Below are 20,632 nucleotides of genomic sequence, written 5' to 3' on the forward strand. Positions count from 1 at the left end.
TTGACAATGACATTTCTAGCTAAGACAAAATTCCCAGCGCAAGTATATTATGACGGTAAAATAAGATAAAAATATACATAAAAAAAAACATAAAATGTACATAAAAAACTACAAAGACATAGAAAAGTGTGTATCTAGAATAGTGCCTATTGAAAATGGTTGTTGGGTAAGTATTTCTATACAACAGTAGATAAAAATAATTTTGAAAGTAGCGCCGGTTATTGAGAATTTGAGGACCAACAGTTTAGCATGGTTTGGGCATGCGATGAAGAGGAATGAAAGGCATATAACGAGGATAGTTATGAGTATGAATGTGGATGGATATAGGAGAAGGGGACGACCCAATTTTTTTTTTGACGTGACTTATTGTAGATTTGCCGCAGATGGCATTAACTACTTGGCCGGACAAATGGGGAGCGCTGAAGGCTCTCACCCGGTACAACGTTTAAGACATCAGGCCTGAGGGTGCCCAGTTGGGCGCGAACCTCGGCTCAGGGCGTCGTCTGAGAGGAAAAATATTTGAAAGAATTAATCGACCCTAGTGGGTCGATAGCGATAAGCGCTGAATGAGGGAAATCGTCGACACGCCGGCGGGGTCGGTATCGGGGTCCTGAAGTGTTTGGAGGGACGACCCAAGAAAGTAGATGGATTGTATGAGAAGATTGAAGAAGGATATGTGTGAGAAAGGTGTGAGAACGTAGTATTATTCCTTATTCTATGGTACTGAGATGGCTGACAGAAATGAATGAAGGAGAAATACTTACATGTTGTGCCGACAACACCTAGAGTGGGATAAGGAAAATACACATACATAACATAACATAAACATCCTATATACGTCCCACTGCTGGGCCCAGGCCTCCCCTCAATCAACCGGAGGGGGTATGGAGCATACACCACCACGCTGCTCCACTGCGGGTTGGTGGAGGTGTTTTTACGGCTAATAGCCGGGACCAACGGCTTAACGTGCCCTCCGAAGCACGGAATCATCTTACTTTTTCGGACAATCAGGTGATTCAAGCCTGAAAAGTCCTTACCAAACAAAGGACAGTTTCACAAAGTGATTTCGACAATGTCCCCATCGGGAATCGAACCCGGACCGCCAGGTCGTGAGCCTAACGGTCTAACCACTAGACCACGGAGGCTGATATGTATATAAATATACAACACCCCTCCCTACACCCCTCTACCTCTACTTCCCCCCTCCACGCCCCTGACCTCTATTATTTTGTTTGGTAGAATGCTATTAGCGACAGGCGCGTCACTGACTGCCAGTGTCCTGGTGGTTCAGGTGGCCATCCTGCCGCTCGTCTTCAAGTACAGCAAGTCCGTGCAGAGGAAGATGGTCTTCTCCAACTGCTGTGAGTACTCTGTGTATTAACTTGGCGCGTACGAGAGTAGGATAAAGATAGAGTACAGCCTAGTGCAAAAGAGACACCTATATGCTATTGTTTAAGCCACTTGTTCTCTTTTATATTTCTGTTAATACGCTTAGCTACCCAGGGAAACACACAAAACAGACTTCATGCATTTAAAAAAAAAAACAATTAAAAACTTTTTACTTTCGTGTGTGTGAACCCCGACGATGATATTTATTTTTTGTTCGTGACTTTTTTTTCTGCTTTTATCGCTAATAAGTACGTTTTTTCCGCAAATATTTAAAATAATTCTAAATATACCGCCATTAACCCGCAGTGGAGCAGCGTGGTGGAGTATGCTCCATACCCCCTCCGGTTGATTGAGGAGAGGCCTGTGCCCAGCAGTGGGACGTATATAGGCTGTTTATGTATACCGCCACCGCTGAGTAATTGCAAATGAAAAGACTGTGATTCCTACTTGTGCTGTCAACAAAAACCAGGCCTGGTAAGACGAATACAGCTATACCGAGGACTTAGGCAAGATGCAACATAAGTTTCTGCTTGTGAAATCGATAACGTATTATAACACGGCGTCGTAAGGTTTTATTTTATTCGGACCTAGAAGAACGTACATTAACCAAATTGCAGATATCCTTAGAAAAGGTTCAGTACGATCTACTCTGAACCGGCGTGCGTGTATGAAACGATTGATGAACGTGGAGGAAGCAAGAGAAGTGTGTCAGGAATTCCATAGTCTCTGCTTACCCCGGTGGGAAATAGGCGTGAGTTTATGTATGTATGTTATTTGGATATATTACAGATTAATTAATTATACTAAATGCACTAGATATGCATGAGACGATGCCAGTAACAAGTTCCCGCCGATAAATGATAAATAAATAATTAAATACCTACTTATAAAAGGAAAGGAGAAAGAAGAAAATAATAAAAATACATTAATAATATTTTTATTTTTAAATAAAAATAATTGCTTCCATGGAAAAAAGCTATAATCGTTAAACTTATTCATTAATATTTTATTTAATAATAATAATAACTTTTATTGCTCAAAATAAAAGGAATTCTTACAGATATTTTTACTAAAAACTAAAAATGAAAACAACAAGAACTTTATTTTTAATTAACCTATTTACACAAGGTAAATATTAATCTGTAATCCGTTCAATACCTCATTTACACCATATTAATAGTTTAAAAGTCAATGGTAACTAGACGTAAGGGAATGTTATGTCTCGTTCTAGCAAAACTGTATTTTCACCTTATAAAATTCTTAGTAATTACGCAAAATAAAAATCCTCTAAGTATGTTTTTCATCTACTTTTGGAGTAAGCCAAGTGTAGTGAAGTGAAGTGCCTACAGGAATAAAATAGCAACGCTTGCTTTTAGCAACCGTGATAAATATATCAGGCGCTTTGTATTTCAGTTAACTACCCAAGGAATCTCGATTACGACAATCCCTCGAGTGTGGATATCATCGGTGGAAGAAATTTCAACATTGAATTTGAATCTAAATTCGATGAGTGTCCTATAAAACTCGGTAAGTGGGATTTTACTAGTAAGGTAATGAGGCGCTTTCCAGGTTATGTTCCCCAAATTAAAGGCGATGTTTTTATTTTTTTTATTTATTTATGGTCACCAACAGAGTTAACAACAAATACATTACAAGTTACTTCATCATCATCATCAGCCCATTATCGTCCCCACTGCTGGGGCACGGGCCTTCCCTATGGATGGACAGGGAGATCGGGCCTTAAACTATCACGCGGGCCCAGTGCGGATTGATGGTTATTAACGACTGCTAATGCAGCCGGGACCAACGGCTTAACGTGCCTTCCGAAGCACGGAGGAGCTCGAGATGAAAACTTTTTTTTTGTGGTCACCCATCCTATGACCGGCGTTTGCGAAAGTTGCTTAACTTCAACAATCGCAGACCGAGCGCGTTTACCGCTGCGCCACCAAGCTCCTCCACAAGTTACTTACTTATATAAACAAGAGTAATTGTTACCCTAATTATAAGGTGACAACGGCATGCAAAATTAACTACAGCAAAGACAGCTTCGATGAGAAAAAATAAAAAAAAGGATTAAAGCGCACCACGCTTGTACAATTCTTTATTTGTGAAGATTTATGCGTTTTGAAGGGAAACCAGTTTTTTTTTTTATTATAGATGCCGCTGTATAGATTTAACGTGATCATTACCTATTTTCTCATTGCTCGGGTACATACCTAATTATTAAAAAATAAAATGTCACGATAGAAGCATATACGAGAATAAACGATGCTTGATATTTGGATCAAATTATGTAGGTTTCGCAAAGGCCGGTCATAGGATGAGTGACCACAAAAAAAAAAGTTTTCATCTCGAGCTCCTCCGTGCTTCGGAAGGCACGTTAAGCCGTTGGTCCCGGCCGCATTAGCAGTCGTTAATAACCATCAATCCGCACTGGGCCCGCGTGGTGGTTTAAGGCCCGATCTCCCTATCCATCCATAGGGAAGGCCCGTGCCCCAGCAGTGGGGACGTTAATGGGCTGATGATGATGATGATGTAGGTATAGAATCATGTTGCTACCTATATTGCTGCTCTTTATTTTGATTCAAATTCAAAATTCAGATGTATCAGAATAATAGTGGGTGGAAGATGCGTTGTGCCTGGGTGTAATAAAAAGGGTCATCTTTATGTCCAAAAACAAAGATAAAAGATAAATAATTATGTCTGTTATCCATGAAATTAGAAGGTTAAACAAAGGAAAATCTGTACAGCGCCATCTATATTGTGTATAAAGAACGTAGGCTGGAAAGTCTCTCATTGATGAATAAAGATGGATCATTAAGGATCATTTTACTGATTCTGATCTAAAATTGGGTTCGGAATTAGTTAGAAACGTGTTATGTCTCGGGGTAAGTGACTTATGACTCGAGATACCACTGAATAACACAGTTGTAGTTTTTTCTTTCTTTTTTCGAATATTCCGCAAATCGACGGGAAGTTACGTTAAAAAAAACTTTTTTTGAATGTAGAATTACCTGAATGTAGAACCCGTGATGGCTCTGTTCGGAAAACGCGTGATTTATCGCGGTTTGAATCCCAGATCGGCGTGAGATACGGCGCTGGTATTCTGTGGACTCTAATAGGTGAGGCATGGAAATCGTGTCCTCAGTGAAGACTATATCGTATTTACAGGTGTATGGCACATGATCCCGTGCTCGGTGTTCCGTGAAGTGTTCGTGATCCGGGACTACTTGACTGCTGACGTCAGACTTCACAACGAGCTCAAGAAGACACACAACGCGGTCGTATTGTACTGTCACGGTAAATGAAATCACAAATAATAGGTCATTATGCTTCTATGCCGTGATTAGAGCGGTATATAGGCTCAGGATCTGTAGGTCCGGGTTCGAATCCCGATGGGGACGTTGTCGATATCACTTTGTGAGACTGTTCTTTGTTTTGTAAGGACATTCATCATCTCCCTAGCATTATCCCGTTTTTCACAGGGTCTGCTTACCTAACCTGGAGATTTGACAAGTCCGGTTTTTTACAGAAGCGACTGCCTGTCTAACCGTCCAACCCGCGAAGGGATAATCAGCCCAATACAGGTTAGGTCACATACCTCCGAAAATGCATTTCTCGGGAATGTAGGTTTCCTCACGATGTTTTCTTTCACCGCTGAGCACGTGATAATAATTTATGATCCAAACATGAATTCGAAAACAAATTCGACAATCAATGGTTTAGGCCTGTGCTGGGTTCGAACGCAAGCGAACCAACTCTCTAAACATAATATAACATCACATAAACAGCGTATACACGTCCCACTGCTGGGCACAGGCCTCCCCTTAATTAATTGTTTGTATCAGTACCACGTGCTCAGCGGTACCCGAGAAATGCATTTGGACTGTATTGGGCTGGTTTTCCCCACCGAGGGTTGGAAGGTAAGATAGGCTGTCGCTTCTGTGAAAAGCCGGACCTGTCAAATCTCCAGGTTAGGTAAGCGGACCCTGTGAAAAACGGGATAATGCAGGGGGGGAATGACGATGTATATTATGTTTCTGTTTCCAGGTAACTCAAACCACCGCGCGTCTCCTCACCGGCTGCAGATGTACAAGGTCTTCCAAGAGCTGAACTTCCACGTTATCACCTTCGACTATAGAGGTAAATTTGTAATCAAAACAAAAAGTAATAACTCAAGGAGATTCGCCCAATCCCATCAATTTCGAATGGGAACTCGTCATAATGATGCTTCCGGATTGATCCCGAAAAAATAGACGAGATCTCGCAAGATCGTATTTAGTATAACTAAATTAATTTGAATTTTGAAAAAGGTTATTTAGTGATTATCTAGATGGGAACAGCTGCCTGGGAACTGATTTTAGGCAGCCAAATTACTACATTGTATAACAGTATTTTTTTTTCAAGAATATCTAGGGCCCTGTGCCGAGGTTTTTCTTGCAGCTGCTTTTCCTCGGCTATACAGGTTGTGAGAAGCTGCAGGCGTTTTAGGAGAATGAGACGTTCGTTATTTTTTTTATTTGTGATAATACTACTGCTCTCGGGTGTGTAGGTGGTCGTCGTTGTAATTTAATTGAAATGAATTAATTGAAATTGTAATTTAAATACATTAGAATTAAAATTGTACACCTAGACTGGTATGCTGCAGTGGATGTATGTAATATTGTTTAAGACCTTCTTGACCTGTAGCAATGCAATAAATACATTTGAATTTGAATTCGTTATCAAACAATTCAGCAATTCTCTTGAATAATGTTATATTTTCATAAACAATGTTAACTCTCCAAATCTTCATAACAAATTACCGCAACCGAACAAAATTCCACGTCACCGGTTTTTTAATAAAGGCGGGGGAAACGTTCCCGTTCGAAAAAGCAGAAATCAAAATAAAAACGAAAATTTATGGTTCAAAGTGTAACTTCTTCTTCTTTTATCGTGTGGGTTGTGAGGTGGAATACCAACTTCATCAACCCTGGTGTCAGGGATGTCAGCCGCCAAAGGCCCCTGACATGTCTCGTGTACGTACTTACATCAGTAAGTAGTAACCGGGGACCAACGGCTTAACGTGCCTTCTGAAGCACGGATCGTCTTACTTCCGGACGATCAGGTGATCAGCCTGTAATGTCCTAACCAAATTAGGGATCACAAAGTGATTTTTGTGATATGTCCCCACCGGGACCTGCGGATCGTGCGCCCAACGCTCAACCACTGGACCAGTGAGGCTGTTAAAAGTGTAACTATGTTACCTACTGAGTAAAGATATTTTTGGATTTTGCTGTTATGGTTCAGGGTACGGCGATTCGTCCCCGGTGCGACCCACAGAGAAGGGCGTGGTGGAAGACGCCCTGGAGGTGTACTCTTGGCTGCTTGAGAACCTCAACCAGGAGGACAAACCCATGGTGCTGCTGTGGGGGCACTCGCTTGGTAAAAACAACTTAGAAACATTTATTATAAGTTTTTTTTTTTATTGAGCACTCTCTTATTAATTAACGACGTACATACATCATTAAGTAGTAAGTAGTAACCGGGACCAACGGCTTAACGTGCCTTCCGAAGCACAGATCATCTTACTTTCGGACAATTAGGTGATCAGCCAGTAATATGTCCTAACCAAACTACACTGTATACAATATAAAAGATATAAGATACATACAAGGAAAACAGACAATACAAGTAAGCTTATCTATAACAAAGAGATTTCTTCCAGCTAACCTACGTGAAAAGGAGACATGCAGTGTATAATACCACATAATACTATAGATAGACATGATTTTTATGATATTATTATGTCGACACCGCGATTCGAACCTTGGACCTCTGGAATGTGAGCCTTACGTTCAACCACTGGACCACAGAGGCCGTTACATATTTTTTTGTAATAAGTACTTATATACTTACTTATTTACTTAGATAGCCATGGTAGCTCAATTGGTAGAACGCGTGTCTCCCACTTTGAGGTCGCAGGATCGGATCCAGCACAGGCTCAAACGATTGTCGAATTGTCGCAATGATTGTCGCAGCAATGATTGTCGAATTTGTTTTCGAATTCATGTTTGGATCATAAATGTTTATCACGTGCTCAGTGGTGAAGGAAAACATCGTGAGGAAACCCACATTCCCGAGAAATGGATTTTCGGAGGTATGGGACCTAACCTAACCTGTATTGGGTTGGTTTTCCCTTCGCGGATTGGAAGGTAGGACAGGCAGTCGCTTCTGTAAAAACCGGACCTGTCAAATCTTCAGGTTAGCTGTGAAAAACGGGATAATGCCAGGGAGCTCTGTAAATGAGTACTTATTACAGAAAAAGTAATAACTTAGTGGCCCCGATTCCTGTGGACACCTCCTAATTTTACTTAAAGTTATACCTGTCTTTTTCTTATCCGACGAAAAGGAAAGTGACGGATGATTGACAGCTCTTTATTTTAGGAAGAATGAGTAAATGAATGAATAGCCCGGGTATTAAAAACCGTTTGACGTGTGCTGTCAACTTAGTTCTGTCGGGTTATTAGCCTATGTAAAATTTTGAAAGGGCAGATTTAGATTTGTGCTTAAAATTGACGTGTGTTCCATATTTTTTTTTCCTGACGATTACCCGTCCCATTCCTTTTCGGCGGATAAGAAAGTGACAGATATAATTTTAAATAAAATTAGATGGTGTCTACAGGAATTAGCACCGGTATCTACCTAAATGCCAGTGTTTATAACATTGTTTTTATAAGAAAATAAATTAAAAAAAAATCATCTTTTTTTCCCCCTAGGCACAGCAGTGGCAGCAAACATGGTATCCCACATGTCCGAGTTGTGCCAGCAGGTGGGCAAGCCCTGCTTACCACTGCCAGATGGGCTGGTGATGGAAGCCCCCTTCAACAACCTCACAGAGGAGATAGTCGCTCATCCCTTCTCGAAGGTACCGAATTGGTTCGTGTACAGTCATGAGCAATATAATGTACCCACTTAAGGACTCCGTCGCACTAACATATTTGACATTTAGTGAGACTTACAGTTCAATTTGTCAAAAAAGTTAATGTGACATGGTACCAAAGTGTATACATATTAATGCTCGTGACCGTACTAGGTTCAAGATAAATTATTAAATTCTAATTTCTAAATAAAGAAAGCAAAACCACTTGCTTTGCTTTGGCGCGACGAAAGGCAAGAGGAAAACCACTGACCTATTTTTCCCTAAAAAGTAGCATAGAGAATGCCACACCGACTAGAGCGTGGCTCTTAAAAAAATAGTGATGTGAAATAAAGGCAATATCTAAAACTAACGAAAAACATTTCCTTTTTTCTATTTAACTTATTTATGAATTTTAATCAAGAAAAACGTAACAATAAGTCCGACATTTTATCACGTTTTTTTATGACGTCATAGTGTGCTTTTTCATACAAATTCTATAGTAATTTCGTGTTTTGACGTTTAGTAAACAGTAAGCGATTTGACTGGTTGGAAACTAGCCTATTGACTCCAGAATTCTTTAGTATGCAACCTTGATGGACGGCGTTTCTACGCTTCTAAAATAGAATCCTCCCAGAAGAGGGTCTGAGCTGAGGTTCGAACCCACGAAACAGAAGAAAGAGGTTGGAGGGCCTAGAGAGGGCGAAACGCGCGCCATACAAGTATGAGCAAATAGTTTATACTTTAACTTTGCTCTCCACTCGTGAGGGAGGGGATAGTATATGTTGACAGCCTTCGCGGTGGTTAGAGCGTTGGGGTCACGATCTGGAGGTCCGAGTTCGATTCCCAATGGGGACATTGTCGAAATCACTTTGTGAGATTGTCTTTTGTTTGGTAAGGGCATTGCAGGCTTGAATCACCTGATTGTCCGAAAAACTAAAATGATTCCGTTGGTGCCAGCTACTAGTCGTAAAACACAGGGTCCTTTGGCGGCTCAATCATAACCCTGACATCAGGGTTGCTGAGGTTGGTAATCCACCTCACAACCGACACGATAGAAACCAACCCGCAGTGGAGCAGTGTAGTGGAGTATGCTCCATACCCCCGCCGGTTGATTGAGGTGAGGCCTGTGCCCAGGAGGGAAGTATGTAGGATGTTTATGTTATGTTATCCTTGTTGAAGCTGGTATCCTGGCTGCCATACTTCAAGGACACGTTCGTGAAGCCGTTCCAAGTCTCGTCCGAGTATTCGTTCACCACGGACCAGTACCTGGCCAGCGTGCCACACCTGCCCATCCTCATGCTGCACTCCAAGTGTGACAGAATTGTGCCCTACGACTTGGCTGTTAAGGTCAGCATTTCCACACCCCGGACACTTCATACAAAATACCTCGTTTTACACAGACGAGTACTAATATATATACACTTTGATACCATGTCACATTAACTTTTTTGTCAAATTAAACTGTAAGTCTCACTAAATGTCAAATATGATAGTGCGACAGGGTTCTAAAGTGGGTACATGATATTGCTCATGACCGTACACTGCCGTTATCGTACACGCGCACCTGTGTGTGTGACGTCTGACGCCACACGATTGAAGACTAAAGTAAGACCGAGCGGGGGTGAGGTAAACCTAGCTCAGCCGCTGGTGGGGAGCGGAGAATTGCCATTCTACACGTATTATTATTCTTTTTTTTTTGACGTGACTTATTGTAGATTTGCCGCAGATGGCATTAACTACTTGGCCGGACAAATGGGGAGCACTGAAGGCTCTCCACCTACCTAGGACCTGGGGACTGTAGCGATAAAAAGGAGGAACTCGCTAACAATTAAATTAATTTATTGGGAAATGCAGTTTAAGTAATTTGAATTATTATAAATTAACATGAACATAGTTAAAAGGTAATAACGGTAAAAAAAAGGAATCGAACCTCACCTACCTCCGTTGATCAACGAAAGTTTTTAAAGATTAATATGCCGAAAGGAATACCAAACACTGAAACGTTGCCGCGCGGGGCTTTAAGAATTTTGAAAAGGCTTCCTAAATAAATATTCACAAATAGCGGAAATAATATTTAAAAAAAGGTTCTGGAATATAAATGGAACACAAAAACAATTTGGTTCTTCGCAGCCGTAGTTATTCCGTCGACTCGTCCGTCACGTAGGGACCGTCGAAGCGATGCAGCTTCGGGTCAGGAAACGGGTAGCGGCAAGTGACAGGAACCGCAGAGTCGGAGCGATCGTAGCGACTTCGAAGTTGCAACTCGAATCATATATAGAATCCGTGGGGATGGGGCGGCTTCGCACACGATGTAGCTCCAGGTTAAAACCAAAACCCAAGGGGATTTCCCTTATCTACAAAGATAAATAATAAAATAGAAAAGTGATGTGAAAGAAAGAAAGGGAAAAAGGAAGAAAGAAGAACAAACCAACACAAACTTACCAGGGAAAATGAAATACTATAATTATATCACCAGAAATTACGTTTTACGTTTCACAATTAAAACAGCACATTTAAAAACACATACAGAACATTAAATTAGATTTTCCAGATAAAATACAAGAAAACCAACAGTCAGCCACAAAGAATATCTCTCAAATGTCAAGAAACAAACAAACAAACCATGGAGACAAATTCATATTTCAAATTTTAAATATAGCATACGTCCAAAAAACCAGAAAAAGAAAACTTGATAAGCAAAAAGATTGCGCTGCAGCAAAATTACGCTGCAGTCATCCCCCTTCCAGAGAAGAATAGAAACCTGGAAGACCAGATGAAGTAAAACGCAAGAACGGTGGAAGGTGTAAACGAGGAGGTAGGAACGGCAGACATGATCAAAGGTAAAGCTAAAACGAAATAGAAGAAGAAAAAAAAAAAGGTTAAGGTAGATGTGAAATGAAATGAAGTGAAATGAGAACGACAAGAATGAAATAAAACGAAGCAACAATAACAAGATAAAACTAAACGATCCCAGATTGAATACCACAGTCACTATTACAAAGCGGTCAACTACAAGAAAACCTTGAAAGAGTAAACAAACAAGGAACGCACCTAAAACTAAGTTGGACACGTCGCGAACGCGCCAACGCAGACTTAAAACCAAAACGGACCGGTTCCAAGCCTAGACAAAGAAAGCAGAAAAGAAAGCAAGAACAGCAAATAAGCAAAGTGTTTACAAAAATACACAAAGTTTAAAATAAGTAACATGCGAAAATAAACACGCATGTGTCGAATACAAAATGGGGTCGACGCTTCCAAAAACATAGTCAGCGTGACGTAAAAATCCAACACCCTGACACGTCATAATGTGTCAGGTGTTCAAAAACATGACATGGCAATAGGTGACAATGGTGATGACAAACAACATGCATGATAATGACTATGATGGTCCAAGGAGAATAAATTACGGAAAAAAACAAAGGTTAAGGGACGAATGAATATAACTCCGCGAAGCACCACCGCCACAGAAAAGAAAAAAAGGTGAGACTTCGCGGGCGGAAGGAAGGGATTTAAATGTAAATTTATTTCATAATGTCTTTAATGTGATACGTGCCAACGTGTCCAGTATCCATATCACGCAGGACGTAAACTTGTCGTGAAACCACCTGGAGTACTGAAGCGCGAATAAAACGCGGAGACAATTTTCCGCAGCGGAATTCATCCTCTGAAGAACGAGCAAAATTTCTTCTCCAAACGATATCACCGACAGTGAGGACTGGCGATGATCTATGGGAGTTATAGCGTCTGGAGTTAGCTAAAAAGGAGCAAGCCAAATTATCTGCTACTTTAGAAAAAACATCACACAAATGGGAAAGGTTAGCTGCATGCCTTGCCCGACTCTCGACTAAATCAGTGTCTTGAGTCTGGTCACAATTAACAGGTACGGCATGAAATGAGATTTCCCTACCAAACATGAGGAAATTGGGAGTGAATGAAGTAGCTAGATTGATACAAGAGTTGAGGTACAGCTTAACTCTCGGCAACATACGAGCCCAACTGCGATGATTATCTTGCACAAGAATACTAAGGCAGGTAACCACGCTCTGATTATATCGTTCAACCACATTAGCTTGAGGAGAATAATAAGGGGTATAAGTAGGGTTGTCTATTCCATATTTAATAAGAAAATCGCGAAAATAATGACTGCGGAAAACCGTAGCATTGTCACATAGAACCTGATGTGGAACGCCAAAAACATGAAAAATGTCAGACTCTAAAAAGCGACAAACACCTTTAGCATCAACTCTCTTAAGGCTGAAAAGCCATACATATTTTGAAAATATATCCACGACGGACAAGATATATCTATAGCCATAATACGCACAAGATAATGGACCAATTAAATCGATCGAGATACTATGAAGCGGGGAATTAACACTCCTTGGGAACAACATTTGACCACCGGGCTGGCAATTGGCGATCTTATGGGCTTTACAGACCTCACACAGACCTAAGATCCGAACAACATCCTTATACATATTTTGCCAATAATAATTTTCACGTAACTTCAGGTACGTTTTCATAACACCAGGGTGTATGGAAGGATAACCAGAATGAGCTTCCGAGACAGCTTCCTCAACCTTTTCACGAGGCAAAACGACTCTCCAAGGGTTCTTCTGAAGCGGTGAAGAGAGAGCAACACGTCGTAACAGAACTCCATCCACGATAGAGTAAGCCGGGAACATCTGAGGAGAGGAACGAACACCCTGATACACCTTTTTATAAAACGGATCACTGGTACGCTCGATACCTTCATTAAATGATATGAGATTAATATGCATTCGGGACAGAGCGTCCGGCACAACGTTGAGAGCACCCTTACGATGAACAATTTCGAAATTGTATTGAGAAATTATCGTTGCCCAACGAGCTAAACGGCCCGTGGGGTTATCCAAAGTCAGTAACCATTTAAGTGCAATATGATCAGTAATTATAGTAAACTTCATTCCGTCAAGATAACAGCGAAAATGCTTAATAGATTCGAGAACCGCAAGAAGTTCGCGCTCCGTGGTACTGTAATTGCGTTCAGCTTTAGAAAACAACCTGGAATAATAGGCAATCGGACGTTCAGTACCATCAATACTTTGGGAAAGAACTGAACCAAGACCGACAGATGAGGCATCGCACTGGAGAATGAAGGGTTTAGTAAAATCGGGACATGTGATCAAAGGGGTATTAATCATAGATTCTTTTAACCTGTTAAAAGCGGCATCAGCTTGAGGATTCCAATCGATAGGATCTCGACCTTTCCTTTTCCCTAACAATGCCGTTAACGGAGCAATTATTGAAGAAAAACCATTAACAAACCGTCTATAATAAGAACACATACCTAAAAATGCCCTAAGAGCTTTCGCTGAACACGGAGTGGGATAATCTTTGATAGCTTCAAGTTTTTGGGGGTCAGTTTGAAGACCATTCTCATTCACAATATAGCCCAAATATTTGATTTCTTTACGACAAAACTCACACTTCTTTAAGTTGATAGAAAGACCAGCTTCTTTTAAACGGTGCAAAACGCGACGTAATAAAGAAATATGGCTATCAAAATCTTTGGAAACAATAATCAAATCGTCGACATAGCCGAAAACACAGTTCTCGCTTGTATTAGTGAATTCGTAATTTACGATAAGGTCAGTTAGACGCTGCATCTCCGAAGCGGCGTTAGTAAGTCCAAAAGGCATACGTACAAACTCGAAAAGACCACGTTGAGGAACAATGAAGGCGGTTTTTTCACAACTTTCCGAATCAGCAAGTGGGATCTGCCAAAAAGCACTACGAAAATCGAGCGACGTCATGTACTTCGCACCACGCAGATTATCTAAAATATCTTGAATGCGGGGAAGCGGATAAGAGTCCCGAACTGTAACGCTATTCAGCTTGCGACTATCAACGCAGAAACGAACGCTACCGTCCTTTTTGGTAACCATCACGACTGGGCTGGCCCAAGGAGAACGAGAGGGACGTATGACACCTGCCTCAAGCATCTTATCTATCTCCTCGTTAAGGATCTGAAGCTTGGTTGGAGAAAGAGGATAATAACGTTGTTTAATAGGAGAGCCGACGGTATTAATCTTATGCGACAACCACGTAGTCTTCCCTAAACCAATCTTGTCCGAAGAAATCTCGCCGTATTCAACAATAACTTCAGCAAGAACCTTCTCTTGTTCCGGGGAAAGATCGACCCGAGGATAAGAAACTTCATTAATACAAACCGGTCCTGAAAAGGAACCGTTAGGAACGAACAAGTTGCCTGCTACTTTCTCATTAAAGGCAGCACTGAAAATAGAGGTGAGACCGAATTTGTCCCAAAACTCAATACCGAGAATAATATCAGACGTGATTGATTCAGCGATCAAAAACTTATGCAAGCAATCACGGCCATTAAAAGAGACAGTAAGGGTGGCTGACCCTAAAATGGTAATCGGCGCGTTATTAGCAGAAACGACCGGAGTACCAGAAAAACAACCATCAAAAGGAATGCCGATTTCACGCGCGAGTTTCGCGCTTAAAAGAGAAGTCTGAGCGCCTGAATCAAGAAGGGCTCTCAAACGACGATTAAAAATAAAAATATCAATAAAAAGACGATTATCACGCGTATTAGAATTAAGCACCGGGGAAATCGACTGGGAACAACCAGAACGACCCCGGTGGTTTATGAGTTTTTTGGTTCGTTACAAACAGGACAATTGGCCGTAATAACTCCAGGTTTCTTGCAACGAAAACAAATCTTCCCTTGAACATTAGGACAGTACCTATAGGGATGACCTATTTGATTGCACTTCGGGCACACGGTGGAGGACGAAGGAGTCGCGGTGCTGATTGGAGAAACGACCTTATGGCATTGCGGAGGTTGATAATACGACTCAAAGTTGGTCAAGATGTCAACTAAAGTTTCAAGGTCACAAATCCTGTTCGTGGCGAGACAAGGTGAATAGCGGGAATGGACATTGTGCTTAATGATATTGAGAAGATCTTGGTCAGGAATTGGACGTTGTAGTTTGCTGTTGAGGTCGCGAATGTCAATTACGAAGTCGCGGATCGATTGATGCTCGACTTGCTTCAAATTGCGGAGACGACGCTCGGTGTGGAAATTGTAGTCCGGAGTATCAAAGGTCTTGAGCAATATATTTTTGAGATCAGAAAATGAACTCAAGGAATTACGGACCGTGCGATAATACTTCAGAGCAGTACCCGACAGAAGTTCGTGGAACCTCTTTAGAACTACGTCATCGGGTACTGCTTCGGGTCAGGAAACGGGTAGCGGCAAGTGACAGGAACCGCAGAGTCGGAGCGATCGTAGCGACTTCGAAGTTGCAACTCGAATCATATATAGAATCCGTGGGGATGGGGCGGCTTCGCACACGATGTAGCTCCAGGTTAAAACCAAAACCCAAGGGGATTTCCCTTATCTACAAAGATAAATAATAAAATAGAAAAGTGATGTGAAAGAAAGAAAGGGAAAAAGGAAGAAAGAAGAACAAACCAACACAAACTTACCAGGGAAAATGAAATACTATAATTATATCACCAGAAATTACATTTTACGTTTCACAATTAAAACAGCACATTTAAAAACACATACAGAACATTAAATTAGATTTTCCAGATAAAATACAAGAAAACCAACAGTCAGCCACAAAGAATATCTCTCAAATGTCAAGAAACAAACAAACAAACCATGGAGACAAATTCATATTTCAAATTTTAAATATAGCATACGTCCAAAAAACCAGAAAAAGAAAACTTGATAAGCAAAAAGATTGCGCTGCAGCAAAATTACGCTGCAGGACCTAGGATAACATTTATGAAACAAATAAAAGAGAAGGTGCAGGTCGTGTCGTATCGGGAGGTGAAGGTTTTGGCGGGAAGAAGAGAGGAATGGCGGTGACTCCACCGACAAGAGCGCAGCTCTTAAATAGAGAGAGAGAGAAGGCTCTCACCCGATACAACGTTTAAGACCACAGGCCTGAGGGTGCCCAGTTGGACGCGAACCTCGGCTCAGGGCGTCGTCTGAGAGGAAAAATATTTGAAAGAATTAATCTACTACTAGGGTAGCCTAGTGGGTCGATAGCGATAAGCGCTGAATGAGGGAAATCGTCGACCACGCCGATTATTATTCCATATTCTATACAATACATAACAACATAAGCTCAGTCCATATCCCAATTGGGGTTAGATGTACATCCATCGGAAGATGAACTAAGTACACACACAAGATATTTCTGCTAGACCAACAGGATAGGAGGTCAGTCGTATCGCCGTAATCGAGCCGTGTTGGTGACAACTGCGCTAAAGATAAATGAATAACTCATTGGGGCAAGTCCGGTACCGGGGTTCGAACTGACGCTCCCCGTTTGAAAGGCAGATCGGATCGCAGCAAATGGAATTCCATAGTATCTTCTTTCCCCGACGGAAAGTAATGTAGACGACAGGTCGACATGGCAATTCTCTAGTGACGTGACGTTTTCAATATCGATATATTTTTATTATGTATGTAACAAAATGTGAATAAAATAATACCACGTTTTCATTTAAGTTAATATTTATTCATCTGACAGAAAATTTGTAACAATTATTTTTCCATTCAATGTCACAATTTTCTAACACTTTTCTAGCTAGTTCTCGAGCTTGAGAGTGAATTATTGGTTTTTTTGCTTGAACACGCGACGAAGATGCAACCGTAGCCATTTTTAAAACAAAATAGTAATAAATTATGTGAGCGAGATTATAATCGATAAACGCGGTCGATACGGACTCGTGCGACAATAAGACTAAGACGCCGCGGGGACTGTGCGGGTGTGCGGGGCGACCCCGCCTCCGCGGCTCACCTCATGCCCCGATTGCCATGTCGACCTGTCGTCAACAGTAGGTACCTATGCCCTGTTTATCAAAACTTAACCCGCCTGGTTGGTGTCAACCAGGGTTGATGAGGTTGGTAATTCACCTCACAACCCATACGATAGAAGAGTACACTGTTATTTCTTTAAAGAACGTCTAGGGCCCTGTGCCGAGGTTTTTCTTGCAGCTTCTTTTCCCCGGCTGTACAGGTTGTGAGAAGCTGCAGTAGTTTTAGGCGGATGAGACGTTTGTTATGTAAAAATTGACGATTCAAAGTGTATTATTATTATTTGAAAGTTGTGAGGGCCGGGCTGAATGCAGCCCGGGAGATCACTGCGACCTTGACAGATCTATTGTGACCTTAAATCCCTACATTTAAATATCCTCCTCTAGACCGATCCGTTCGAAGAGATCCAACGTCTTTTTGGGAGAAAGCTCCATGACTTCCTGGGGGTCCATTATGTGGCCTCCAAGTGTACGGCTTCTACTATGTATGAGAGCCTCACAGCTGCATAGCAGATGTAGTGGCGTCTCATCTTCCCCTAAGCAGAATCTGCATAGAGGAGACTCGGTCAGCACCATTCTGTGTAGGTGCTTATTGAGTCTACAATGCCCCGTGAGGGCCCGTATCAAAATCCTAACCTGCCCCCTAGTGAGAGTAAGGATTTCTAATGATAATTTCAAAGTGTAACTATGTTACCTATTGAATAAAGATATTTTTGAATTTGAATTTGAATTGAAAAGTGTTTTGCAGCTTCACGACACGGTGATGGCGTCAAGGCAGCACGGCGGTGCTCCGCTGGTGTTCCACACGTTCGACCGCTGCAGCCGGCTCGGGCATAACAACCTGTGCGAGGCGAAGGAGCTCAAGGAAGTCGTTAAGTAAGTCCCACCACCCGTTTATCATCATCATCATCATCATCAGCCCATTAACGTCCCCACTGCTGGGGCACGGGCCTTCTCTATGGATGGATAGGGAGATCGGGCCTTAAACCATCACGCGGGCCCAGTGCGGATTGATGGTTATTAACGACTGCTAATGCAGCCGGGACCAAATGCTTAACGTGCCTTCCGAAGCACGGAGGAGCTCGAGATGAAAACTTTTTTTTTGCGAAAGTTGCTTAACGTCAACAATCGGAAACCGAGCGCGTTTACCGCTTCGCCACCGAGCTCCTCACCCGTTTATCACAGGGTCCAATTGGGTAGTTTCTCAGGTCAAAGATAAATTATGAAATTCTTATTACTGAGGGACATCGTAACGAATACTGAGGGGGAGGATTCAGCTCGTTATTCTGAGTTAATATCAAGTGTTTTTTTTTTTAAACTGTTCTCTGCGTACCGACTGAGTACTTGTGCTCTGCTGACAAATTGTAATATTGCTTTCTTAGATTCTAATATTGCTTTCTTAGAATCTAAGCAATATTACAATTTGAAATTTGCGCATATAAAAGTAAGTGCGCAATGCAAACAAATGTCAAATAGCAATATTGCTTTCTTAGATGATTTTCTTCGATGTGGCCATTTTAACCCCCCAGGTATGCTCAAAACTGAGAACTAGCATTATAAGGTTAGCCCATCGTGAGCATCAGAATGACTGCCCAAAGCGACAGATCAGTTTTAAAATATTACTAACATCCAATACCTATTAGCTACTATTTAATACCTTTGTATAGATTTTGAGGAGCTCGGTGGCGCAGGGGTAAACGCGCTCGGTCTGCGATTGTTGAAGTTAAGCAACTTTCGCATAGGCCGGTCATAGGATGGGTGACCACAAAAAAAAAGTTTTCATCTCGAGCTCCTCCGTGCTTCGGAAGGCACGTTAAGCCGTTGGTCCCGGCTGCATTAGCAGTCGTTAATATCCATCAATCCGCGCTGGGCCCGCGTGATGGTTTAAGACTAACCATCCACAGGGAAGGCCCGTGCCCCAGCAGTGGGGACGTTAAAGGGCTGGTGATGATGATGATGATGTATAGATTTTAAGAAGATAATTTTGTTTTCTTAGATGATTTTCTTCGATGTGGCCATTTTAACCCCCCAGGTATGCTCAAAACTGAGAACTAGCATTATAAGGTTAGCCCATCGTGAGCATCAGAATGACTGCCCAAAGCGACAGATCAGTTTTAAAATATTACTAACATCCAATACCTATTAGCTACTATTTAATACCTTTGTATAGATTTTGAGGAGCTCGGTGGCGCAGGGGTAAACGCGCTCGGTCTGCGATTGTTGAAGTTAAGCAACTTTCGCATAGGCCGGTCATAGGATGGGTGACCACAAAAAAAAAGTTTTCATCTCGAGCTCCTCCGTGCTTCGGAAGGCACGTTAAGCCGTTGGTCCCGGCTGCATTAGCAGTCGTTAATATCCATCAATCCGCGCTGGGCCCGCGTGATGGTTTAAGACTAACCATCCACAGGGAAGGCCCGTGCCCCAGCAGTGGGGACGTTAAAGGGCTGGTGATGATGATGATGATGTATAGATTTTAAGAAGATAATTTTGTTTTCTTAGATGATTTTCTTCGATGTGGCCATTTTAACCCCCCAGGTATGCTCAAAACTGAGAACTAGCATTATAAGGTTAGCCCATCGTGAGCATCAGAATGACTGCCCAAAGCGACAGATCAGTTTTAAAATATTACTAACATCCATAGCTACTATTTAATACCTTTATATAGATTTTAAGAAGATAATTTTGTTTTCTTGGATGATTTGCTTCGATGTGGCCATTTTAAACCCCTCTGGTCTTCTTATAACATGACTTACCAAAAACCATTTTCACAAGGCACTATTCTAGATTTATTTGTAGTTTTTTATGTCTACAAATATACAGAAATATAAAGTTATATTTGAACTCGTTTTTTGTTTCAGGAATTTCATGGATTTGGTGAAGGGCGTCTAGTGCATAAATACATACATATACTGTGATTGTTGTTATAACTTTATTTTTCGATGTTTAATACGTAAAAATACAGATGAAAAAACTATTAATTTAGTAATTTACTTTATTTACTTCCTACTTTTTCATTAGATTTTGAACGATCTCCGTGGTCCAGTGGTTGAGCGTTGGGCTCACGATCCGGAGGTCCTGGGTTCGATTCCCGGTGGGGACATATCACAAAAATTACTTTGTGGTCCCTAGTTTGGTTAGGACATTACTGGCTGATCACCCGATTGTCCGAAAGTAAGATGATCCGTGCTTCGGAAGGCACGTTAAGCCGTTGGTCTCGGTTACTACTTACTGATGTAAGTAAGTAGTCGGTACATGAGCCATGTCAGGGGCCATTAGCGGCTCAATAGTAACCCCTGACACCAGGGTTTATGAGGTTGGTAATTCACCTCACAACCCACACGGTAGAAGATGCATAATGTAAGCTCACGCCTATTTCTCACCGACGTAAGCAGACACTATGGAATTCCATTTGCTTCGATCCTGACACACTTCTCTTGCTTCCTTCGCATTCACCAATCGCTATTCTATTTAAACACACAACTTTTAAGAAATAATTCT

The 20,632-nt window shown here is 41.6% G+C and overlaps 1 protein-coding gene across 1 annotated transcript; it reads left to right on the forward strand.

Annotated features, from left to right (window-relative positions):
* Positions 1 to 1,231: 1,231 nt before the first annotated feature.
* On the forward strand, positions 1,232 to 20,042 carry LOC126378212 (lysophosphatidylserine lipase ABHD12-like; the record flags this gene model as incomplete). The annotated part of the gene is made up of 9 exons (XM_050026433.1): positions 1,232 to 1,361; positions 2,803 to 2,916; positions 4,561 to 4,689; positions 5,440 to 5,532; positions 6,679 to 6,813; positions 8,148 to 8,296; positions 9,470 to 9,637; positions 17,883 to 18,010; positions 19,993 to 20,042. Coding segments are annotated over 9 exons (1,077 nt in total), but the record flags the coding sequence as incomplete, so codon positions are not given.
* Between the last annotated feature and the right edge of the window lie 590 nt (positions 20,043 to 20,632).

This window comes from Pectinophora gossypiella, chromosome 25, assembly GCF_024362695.1.
Source record: "Pectinophora gossypiella chromosome 25, ilPecGoss1.1, whole genome shotgun sequence".
NCBI classification, from domain to species: Eukaryota; Metazoa; Arthropoda; class Insecta; order Lepidoptera; family Gelechiidae; genus Pectinophora; species Pectinophora gossypiella.